Source organism: Lithobates pipiens, unplaced genomic scaffold (assembly GCF_037356315.1).
Source record: "Lithobates pipiens isolate NorthernLeopardFrog02 unplaced genomic scaffold, aLitPip1_a1.2 Scaffold_30, whole genome shotgun sequence".
NCBI classification, from domain to species: Eukaryota; Metazoa; Chordata; class Amphibia; order Anura; family Ranidae; genus Lithobates; species Lithobates pipiens.
The window spans coordinates 37,539,863-37,550,860 of NW_027507791.1; the positions used below are offsets into that span (position 1 = coordinate 37,539,863).

The 10,998-nt window shown below is 43.2% G+C and overlaps 1 protein-coding gene across 1 annotated transcript; it reads left to right on the forward strand.

Annotated features, from left to right (window-relative positions):
- The first annotated feature begins 765 nt into the window (after window positions 1-765).
- Window positions 766-6,736, forward strand: LOC143942645 (ras-related and estrogen-regulated growth inhibitor-like protein). Its single transcript, XM_077464020.1, has 4 exons — window positions 766-923; window positions 3,003-3,056; window positions 3,749-3,825; window positions 4,266-6,736. The coding sequence occupies exons 1-4, from the start codon at window positions 803-805 to the stop codon at window positions 4,677-4,679; spliced, it is 666 nt and encodes a 221-aa protein (XP_077320146.1). The 5' UTR covers window positions 766-802; the 3' UTR covers window positions 4,680-6,736.
- The last annotated feature ends 4,262 nt before the right edge of the window (window positions 6,737-10,998 follow it).

The following is a 10,998-nucleotide window of genomic DNA, read 5'->3' on the forward strand; positions in this document are numbered from 1 at the left end:
TTTATACTTTTATATTTTATTTTATTGCATTTTATTTTTTATTTTATAGTATTTTATTTATTCTTTTAAATTTTATTTTATGGCATTTTATTTATTTTATAGTATTTTTATTTATTCGTTATATTTTATTTTAATGCATTTTATTTATTTCATATTATTTTATGTATGCGTTTATATTTTATTTTTATTGCATTTTATTTATTTTATAGAATTTTATTTATTCTTTTATATTTTATTGTATTGCATTTTATTTATCTTCTAGTATTTTATTTATTCTTTTATATTTTATTGTATTGCATTTTATTTATTTTATAGCATTTTATTTATTTATTCTTTTATATTTTATTTTATTGAATGTAATTTTTTTTTAATTCATAGTATTTTATTTATTATTTTATATTTCATTTTATTACATTGTATTTCTTTTATTTTATAGTATTTTATTTATTGTTTCATATTTTATTTAATTGCATCTTATTTATGATTTCCTACGTCCAATCCTTTTGCCGCAAGTATTTTTGCCCCCCCCAGACACATGAAACTGTCCGCTCACCTGATACAGAGCATGAGAGGGAGGGACACGGCTGATTGATTGCATTACATATGAAAAGGCCCCTGCAAAGACAATTCACTGCCACTGTCAACACCCCCCCCCCCAGGGGTCCTCTGCGATTGGCCACTGCCGCTGTCAATCACCCGCCCACCTCCTCTCCCCTCTGCTATAAGAAGAGCCGGCAGTCAGTTCAGAGCTCAGAATCCTCCTCATCACTCTTCTTCTCAGTAACAATTTCCCGGATTACAAATGGTTGTTCAAATCCGCACCAACCAGCATCAGCAAGCCAAGATGACCGAGATCGGCCACCAGCAGCAGAAAGTGGAAGCCAACATTTTGGTCCTGGGCGCGGAGAACGTGGGCAAATCTGGTAGGTTGACAAAAATATTTTTATTTTTCGAGCTCCATGGGGGGGCGCATTTTATAAAGCGGAGAATGTGGCTTTCACCAAAACATTCACCGGTGGTGGATCTATCACCGTCTTTTATACCACCAGCCGTGAATGTTTGATGAATGTCAGATGTATACTCCTTTTTTTTCCTCCTAAATGTTTCATTTTTCCTGTTGATAAATAGTTATACAATAGTTATAAAAAAAAAGATGAAATGCAATTTTGATTTGAAAGTACTCACTTTGATTGCAAGCTCTGCTGCCAACAACTGTACGTGAAAAGTGCAGCACATTTAATTTACCTTATTGAAATGGGAATTTTTTTTTTTTTTTTTTTTTTTAGTTCCTATTGTGAAATTTGCCTTTTAAAGAAATTATGGAGATAATGTTTAGCAGAACGCTTTATAGGGTGTATTCATAAAATAAATAAATAATATATATATATATATATATATATATATATATATATATATATATAATTAATATTTTTATAGTATTATTATTATTATTATTATTAATAATAATAATAATAATAATAATAATATAAATATAAAAATTACCCGGTAAGGTGGTATGTACATTCGTTCTGTGCAAACGGTGCAGAGAACGAATGTCATTGGGCTACTTCCTTTCCTGATCAAATGTTTTTTTGTTTTAAATCGAAAATACTACATTTGGCCACTAGACGTGTTATGAGAAATTCCCTCTATGCGATTGCCAGCTCTGCTGCCCAGATTGAATGTGGAGGGGGGGTGCACTCTTCACCCTCTTCTTCTTAATCTGTGGTCTGGAGCACTGATTTGCACCATCCTTGCTGATTTAAGTTTGAAGGAGATTTGGAAATTTTTTCAATAAAAAGGGTCAGTCCAACAAGTGATGGATTGGTGGATGATGTAGGGTTAAACCCCCTGGCAGTCTCTTCTATCTAATCAATGCTGTGCCCATTATGAGGGGTCCCTACCTTCCCTGTGCTGAGTTCCCGGGTTTGTAGACCTGCTGTGCCCATTATGAGGGGTTCCCACCATCCCTACACTGGGTTACCGGGTCTGTACACCTCCTCTGCCCATTATGAAGGGTTCCCACCATCCCAACACTGGGTTTGCAGGTCTGTACACCTGCTGTGCCCTTTATGAGGGGTTCCCACCATCCTAGCACTGGGTTCCCGGGTCCGTACACCTGATGTGCCTATTATGAGGGCTTCCCACCATCCCAACACTGGGTTCCCGGGTCTAGGACCTGCTGTGCCCTTTATGAGGGGTTCCCACCATCCCAACACTGGGTTCCCGGGTCTAGGACCTGCTGTGCCCTTTATGAGGGGTTCCCACCATCCTAGCACTGGGTTCCCAGGTCCGTACACCTGATGTGCCTATTATGAGGGCTTCCCACCATCCCAACACTGGGTTCCCGGGTCTAGGACGCACAAACGGGGACACCCAAAAACCTCCCAGGTGGATAGGAACAGAGTCAGGAATCCTGACAGGGAGTTCTCACGGTTGAGGTATCGACAACAAATAACAGTCAGATGCTGATCATGCCCGCATTCTCCACCAGTTAATAAAATATCTCTTCTGGATGGACTGATCCTTTGAATTATAACCGGGGCAACTAAGTTGCATTTTTTTTTGTGAGGAAAGGTGATTCTGGACAGTTTCACAAAGCCAGGTTTATATGAACGGATGTAGGGTAACTTGGTGGGATGAAGAGTAACTGTTTAGTGCAATAGCCTATGTCAGTGATGGTGAACCTCGGCACCCCAGATGTTTTGGAACTACATTTCCCATGATGCTCCAACTACACTGCAGAGTGCATGAGCATCATGGGAAATGTAGTTCCAAAACATCTGGGATGCAGAGGTTCTCCATCACTGGTCTATGGCGACCAATCAGATCTTACAACAGTAAACTGATTCTGATTGGTTGCGGCATATTGCAGGTAAATGAGCCTGCCTTTGACCTTTTTTAAATGTTCTGAAAAGTCACAAATGAATTATTTGCTTTAAACGCTTGAATTTTGTTGTTTCTGGGTTGAAATCTAAATATTTTTACCTTCTGCTTTTCAGCGTTAACCGTTAGATTCCTGACCCGAAGGTTCATTGGAGAGTACGTTGGCACCGGTAAGTTCCTCTCGCTAAATTAAAAAAAAAAAGTATAAATGTTATTGAATTTAGAGATAGAACTGAAATATAAGAGGGCTTACTCCTTTCCCTATAGATCCAACTTTTTACTTGTGTTAAAGGCTGAAGGTTTTCATTCTATCACCCACTGTATGTAGCACACCCCCTTCCCCTGCTAATGTATATCTTCCTTGGTGGTAGGCAGGCAACTCATTCACATGGGCAGTCTTGCTGTAGAAGATGAGAAGGAATGGGTGGAGCCCAAGGCTGCAGATAACGTAGACTTTGCCCAACGTAGACTTTGCCCAACGTAGACTTTGCCCAACGTAGACTTTGCCCAACGTAGACTTTGCCCAGCGTAGACTTTGCCCAGCATAGACCTTCCCTCAACGTAGACCTTCCCTCAACGTAGACCTTCCCTCAGCGTAGACCTTCCCCCAGCGTAGACCTTCCCTCAGCGTAGACTTTCCCCAAGTGTGGTCCTCGCTTGCATTTTGTAGTTCCCTGAGCACCGCAATATGGCCGTATTTTGCTACATTGACCAATATACCCATGTGCATGAGCGCTTATCGTTCTAAAAATTAGATTTTAAGTTAGTATTGAATATAAGTTTTTAATCGATCAGATTATGAATCATGTCCTGGAGGATCCTCAGCTCTCCTAACAATCCATTTTTCTCTTCTGTCTTTCAGAGTCCATCTACACGCACAATGTCATGGTGGATGGTCGGGAGACCTTCTTCAGCATCTGGGACTCTGTCTGCCCTCAGGTGAGTCAATGTCTACATGAAATCCTTCTTGGATACATAAAGTGATTGTTACTTAGTAGATCCATTGGGTTCCTTATATCTCTTGGGGGATGCAGTGGAGAACTTCCACCCACCATAAAGTTAAATGTTCCCTTCCACCTTAAAGTTCCACATTCCCACCTACCTTGAAGTTTTTTCGGATTTTTTTTTCCCGCCCATATTGTAGTGTACATGCTCCTTACTGAATTTAGAACAGGTTGAATCTCTACAAGGAGAGTATCTGGACATGTTTATGGTGGGCAAGTTACGAGTAGAGGTCTCAGATGGTTTAACTCCATCTCCATTTCCTTTCTGGGTGGGGTGACCCTTTAGGCCTCATTTAACCTATCACTGTGATTTATCAATATGTATGTGTATTTGGATATTTTTTTTAATGAAAGTATTTTGCCTTTCTTGAACAGAACCCTAGCCTTCAGACGTGTATCAGTGACGAGCAGTTGCGATGGGCCGATGGCTTTATCGTGGTCTACAGCATTTGCAACCGCGACAGCTTCAACGTGGTGCGCCAGCAGCTGCAGCGCATCCGCCAGCAGAAGAAGCGCCAGGGTTTAGCTCCTGTTATCATTGTAGGCAACAAGCGCGACCTCCAGCATCGGCGGGAAGTCTCCAGCGAGGAAGGGCGCATGCTGGCCATCGGCTCCGACTGCGGCTTCTTCGAGATCTCAGCGGCGGAGACCTACCACGGCTCGCTGGTGGTCTTCCACCAACTCCTGGAGTCTGTGCGGGAGAACCGCAATGCCAACAAGAAAAATGCTGGGATCAAGGGCATCGTCAGGAGCATGTCCGCCGTATTTGGGCGCAAGAGGATGGAGTGAAGCTGAGCCTTCTCACCTGCAACTTCTTCTTTGGCCTATCAGTTGGCCTTGCAACCGTTTTTAAAGGGCGATGTCTAGGTGGCGGGCTACCGGCATAAGTCTTTATGTGGTCCGTCGAAGACCGCTTGGAACTGGCGCACTTGTTCATGGAACAGTCAGGGGTTGGACTTGATACTTTGGACTCTGGCCACCCGAAAATGACAGTATTGACTTGAAGCAGACTTGGTAGAAGCCGTTGTCTCGGACAAGCCTTCAACCCGCTGATGGTTGTGCAATCTTTTTGGCTTTTTTTTTTTTGGTCCACCACCTTGGCGGACACGGCTCAGTGGAGTCCAGATTGGTATGCAATGGACAATTCAACAAGCACAGGGTACGGCCCAATGCTGGAGAACATTTATTTGTCCCAGTGCAGACCCCCCATCCGCCGACCAAATGGTCCATTCTCACAATGCAATGGGGGGGGCAGGACAATGACTCTTCCTAAGGGCTAGTTGTTCAATCGTTCATCTGCCTGATGACTTTTTTTTTATTTGTTGTGGGGTGTCTGATATGGCTTCATTCTCTGGGGGGGTCTCAAGGCCCCAAAATGGAGGACTGAGATTTTTTTCACTGTTGGTTCCGGAGTGTTATTTGCACTATAAGGGGGGGAACTGAGTTTTTGACTTGTTCCACCCAGCCTTCCTCTACTACTCCCGTAACAGCAATGAATACATTTGTCTATTTCTCCCCCCAATTTAGGGTCACCATGGACCACGTTCATTCAATTTACTAAGACCAAAATGTCTGTGTGCAAAAGCTCTGACGGAAACTTTTTTTTTTTCTATCCCACCCCCCCCCCCCGCAATGGCCTTACCAGCTTGAGGGCCCTGAAGCTGAACCTATTCAGGTGACCTCACTACCTTTTTGGAACTGGTGGGCGGGGTGCAGCTTCCATCTGAGGCTTTTCACACAGGCATCTCACCTTCAAAGCGTGTCAAGCCAAAACTTTTTTTTTTTCTGGACAAAGTGGAAAAGGATTAGAAGACCTGTCCGGTTTTTACTGCTATGGGAATTTCAGGTTATAGAGATTTATCCTCATTTCCTGTCCTGGTGACAACACTTTTTTTTTTTTTTTTTTACCAGACCGGGAGTGAGGAAAAATTCTCTCCTACAGCAACACAGACAGAAATAAAAAAAAAAGTGTTAGATGATTAGGGGGAAGCCTAAAACCCCTGTCAGGTTTTTATTTCTGCTGCTGTTGGAGATTTTTTTTCCCCTCACTTTCCGTCTGCTGGAATCGTTGTCACGGGACAGGAAGCGAGGGGAAATCTCTATAATGGGACTCCCAAAGAACGTTGCATGGGTTCTAAAACCTTTCTAACTGGAAGAAAAAAGTTTTTTTTTTTTTTGGCTGGACCTGCGCTTTAAATACAACAAGAGGTGTCATCTAGTGTTCTGATTGGAAGGGGGAAGATATTTTGCAGCGCATATTTTACTTCCTGTTAGTAAATGTACTGAAGATATATTTGTTTCCTGGGAACTTTATTGATACATTCGTTCAAAGCTCCTTATACCTATAATGGTAATGCTAATGGCCAAGGCTGCTTTTGCGGGTTATCTAAATCAGTCCAAGGTTTACCGTTGCCCCAACTTCCCTCCACCTAAAGGCCACTTCCTATAATATAAGCTACTGATATCTTTAGGTGAATGGGGGAGGGGATAACATTTTTTTACATTTTTTGGTATCAGAGTTAATAAACTCGTCAGGTCAGGTGTTAAAAGGTAAGCTGCTTTGAAGGTGAGGCGCCCGTGCGAAAAGCCTCAGTCGGAAGCTGCACTCCAAGGTTGTGATGGCGCCTGAATAGGCTCAGCTGGTAGTGGGTGTGGGGAGATGTAGATTAAAAAAAATTAAATGAATACATTTTTTTTTAAAAAAAGCAGCTTCCTTCTGAGGTTTTGCGCACGGGTCTGACTGGCTGTAAAAAAAAAAAAAAAAAAAAAAGGAGAAAATGCCATGACATCATAACGACTTAATAAATCGTCATCTGTTTGGGCCAATCAGTGTGGTGGTGGTGGTGGTGGTGGGGGAGGTGCAATTCATCTGATGTTGATGGTAATCGAAGTGTGTGTGTGCGATCGCTCTTCGCATGTGTGATTATCATTGGATTGTAATTATGAGCTGTTTTTGCAACATTGTATAAAACGTTTTTTGTTTTTTTTTTCTTTTAAAAAGAAAGGAGATGAAATCAATGTAAATAAGCTGAGATGGGAGTGGGCGGGGCAGTGACATACTGTGATTGTATATAAGATTGGAGTGGGCGGGCTGTGACTGTATATAAGGTGAGATGGGAGTGGGCGGAGCAGTGACGCACTGTGATTGTATATAAGATTGGAGTGGGCGGGGCAGTGACGCACTGTGATTGTATATAAGATTGAAATGGGCGGGGCAGTGACACACTGTGATTGTATATAAGATGGGAGTGGGCGGGGCAGTGACACACTGTGATTGTATATAAGATGGGAGTGGGCGGGGCAGTGACACACTGTGACTGTACAGAGCTCTTTGTACATAATGTGTATATATTGTATATGTACAGACACGTTTTTATTTCATTTTGATGCAGGCAGGGAATCTGTTTACATAAAAAAAGGGAGAAATATTTATTTTATATGCTATTTCTGAAAGTCGTATTTTTTTTGTTTCTTGAATAAAAATAAAGAAAAATCAAACTTATGAATATCTGCATTTTGTGGTTTCTTAAATCTGACCTCCATCCTCCCGGGTTCACCAGCTCCTCTCCTGGACTGACATGGCTTCCTCTGATTTTTTATTTTTTTGATTATTTTTTATTTTTTCACTGCACAATATGCGCTTAGAAGCGGCGCCCCACCTCATTTCCCTGGCCCCGCCCCCTTTCTTTCATTCAGCTCAGTTCTTACAATTACACACCTCCCCAACTTTTTGAGGTGGGAATGAGGGACACCTATCGGCAAAAGCATGCAGGCATAGGCCACGCCCCTTAAAGGAGAATTGTACCAAAAAAAAAAAAACAAGATTGGTTAAACCCACAAGTACTTTTTTATTTTATATATATATATATATATATATATATATATATATATATATATAATATAAAATATTTTACCACTACTTTTCCTTTTCCTTTTTATATTAGCTTTTGGAATTTACAAATGTAGCAATTTTAGAAATCAGAATCAGATGAAAGGTTTAGTGCTGGGAAGACACTTTTTGATAGATACAAAGTGCATTTGTATACATCTATATGGATCAAACCAAAATGAGGGATAAATGAGGGGGGAAAGAGGGACATTGCTCCAAATCAGGGACACATGACCTGTCATTACATAGACACACCTTTGTGAAAGGCCCCAGAGGCGGCAACACCTAAGCAAGAGGCACCACTAACCAAACACTGCCATTAAGACCAAGGAACTCTCCAAACAAGTAAGGGACAATGTTGTTGAGAAGTACAAGTCAGGGTTAGTTTATAAAAAAAAAAAAATATACAAATCTTTGATGATCCCTAGGAGCACCACCAGATCTATCATAACCAAAATGGAAAGAACATGGCGCAACAGCAAACCTGGCAAGAGACGGCCGCACACCAAAACTCACGGAGCGGGCAAGGAGGGCATTAATCAGAGAGGAGCACAGAGACCTGAGGTAACGCTGGAGGAGCTGCAGAGTTCCACAGCAGAGACTGGAGTATCTGTACATAGGAGGACAATGAGCCGCCCCGCTTCAAAATTGCGCCTGCTCCCGGAACGGCGACAAACTTTTACTCTCCATAGGCAACGTTTAAAAACGTCTACAGGTTTCATGTTTAGAGTTACAGAAGAGATCCAGGGCTAGATTTATTTCTCTCGATCTAACGATCGTGGCGATACCTCACATGTGTGGTTTGAATGCTGTTTTCATATGCGGGCGTGACTTACGTATGCGCTCGCTTCTGCGCGCAAGCTCGGCGGGACGGGGCTCTTTAAAAAAAAAAATAATAATTATTATTGCTTATTTTACTTTTTGTTTTATTTTTACATTGTCCCAAAAATTGGGTCACTTTTATTCCTATTACAAGGAATGTAAACATCCCTTGTAATAGAAGAAAAGCATGAGAGGACCTCCTAAATATGAGATCTGGGGGGCCAAAAATACTTCACGTCTCATATTTACACAAAAATGCAATAAAAAATTTAATGAAAAAAAAAAAATGTAAAAAAAATTCCCCTTTAGGAATATTGGGTGGAAGTGACGTTTCACGTCTTTTACGTCCCTCCAATGCTATGGACTCGGGAGGAGGCCATCTTCCCTTCACTCGGTAGCCAGGCATCTAGGGGAGAGGACGCAATCGTCTCCGCCGCTAGCAGTGGAGACGAGTGGAGCACGGCAGGAGGGGAGGCCCCTCTCATGCCACCGATTAAAATTTATCTTGCAGCGAATCCGCTGCAGAGACCACGTTTATCTGAAAGCGGGCCGCCCGCTGAAGAAGAGGATAATGGGGGTTATGGCAGGTAACTGCTGCAATAACAAAGATACGCCTCTTGAAATAGCCGACGTATAACGACGGCGGGCGGGTGGTCGGTCAGCATGTGGTTTATCAGCCACAGAACCTGTGTAATTAATACTTGTTCGGGTTTAAAGGGATGAGGGGGCAACCCTAGTATTTGGTGACACATCCTGAAAGGCGTGGCTGTTACTCAGCTCTGCCAGTACAGAGCACTGCAGGGTGAGACCAGGAAGCAACATCTTCACTTGAGAGATGAAAGTATTTTCAATCACAGATCGTAACTTTCTGAAATACAGAATAGTCCAAAACTTTGCATAGGTATACCTAGTGCTCTCCGTAATCAGCACTCAGTAACTGACCTGCTTTGGCATCTTCTTCCTACTATATATTATATATGTCTGTGTTGTGACACGTGCTGAAGGGTATGGCTGTTGCTCAGCTCTGCCAGCACAGAGCTCTGCAGGGGGAGGCCAGGAAGCAACGCAACATCTACACTGAGAGAATAAATAAGATCATAACTAGGGTGAACACACGTCCCGGATTTCCCGGGACAGTCCCGCATTTTTGAAGGTCTGTCTCGCGCACTTTCATTCTACGACAAAACATTGTTCTGGGAATGAAATTGACACTGGCACCCAGCGCCAGGGCTGATCTGATGCCCCCAAAAAAAGGCAGCCAAATCGCCGCTTTACTCACTGACAGTACTTGTCCTGCCCGGGAATGTCTAGAGAGGTGCAATCCCCACCCCCTGCTTGTGATGGGAGAGATCATAAATCCCGCCTCTTGCGTGTAATCACTGTAACAAGGTAAAACGGGTCTCGGCCAGCCAGGACAAGTACCGTCAGTGAGTAAAGTGGCGATACAGCGGCCTTTTTTGAGGGGCGTGATCAGTGCTTCTGGGTAAAGCGTACACCCGCCGCCCAGCTGTGCTGTGATTCGTTACGGCACAACCTGATTTTTAGGAAGGGGTGGTGTCCCTAAATGCCAATTTGTGGTCACCATAACCTGCTGGTACGCAGAATAGTTCAAGTTGCAAAGGTATACCTAGTGCTCTCCATAATCAGCACTCAGTAAACGACCTGGTTTGACACGCCCCCTCTCCTTTCGGCATTGGGGTTTGGCTGTTACTCAGCTCTGCCAACACAGAGCACTGCAGGGGGAGGCCAGATAGCACCATTTACACTAAGAAAGGAGGGTATTTCAATCGATCATAACCTGCTGGGCTACAGAATAGTCCAACAGTCTGTGTAGGCATCCCTAGTGCTCTCCGTAATCAGCACTCAGTAACCAACCTGGTCTGACACCCCCTTGTCTTCCTGCTTTATATATGACTGTGTGGTGACAAATGCTGAAAGGTGTGACTGTTACTGAGCTCTGCCAGCACAGAGCACCGCAGGAGGAGCCCAGGAAGCAACGCAACATCTAGTCAAGTATTGTCAATAACTTGCTGGGATGCAGAATAGTCCAACAGTCTGCATAGGTATATCTAGTGCTCTCCGTAATCAGCACTCAGTAACTGACCTGGTTTGACACGCCCCCTCTCTAGTCAGACACGCCCCCTTCTTCTTTCTGCAATATATGGCTGCGTGGTGACGTGTGCTGAAGGGTGTGGCTGTTACTCAGCTCTGCCAGCACAGAGCACTGCAGGGGGAAGCCAAGAAACAACATCTTCACTGAGAGAGAACGTTATATCAATCAGCCATGACCTGCTGGGTACAGAACAGTCTGCGTATTCTCCTCAGCGTCACAGTGGCCGTGCGTCTCCTCCCTCCTCCTAGGCCAATAGAATCACTTCTGTTTTCAGCCAATCAGGA

Bases quoted from the DNA above. Each gene is read 5' to 3' on its own strand.
- LOC143942645 (XM_077464020.1), top strand. From the start codon at position 803: ATGGTTGTTCAAATCCGCACCAACCAGCATCAGCAAGCCAAGATGACC. The intron at 924-3,002 runs GTAGGTTGACAA...TCTGCTTTTCAG, and splicing joins GGAGAACGTGGGCAAATCTG to CGTTAACCGTTAGATTCCTG. The intron at 3,826-4,265 runs GTGAGTCAATGT...TTTCTTGAACAG, and splicing joins GGGACTCTGTCTGCCCTCAG to AACCCTAGCCTTCAGACGTG.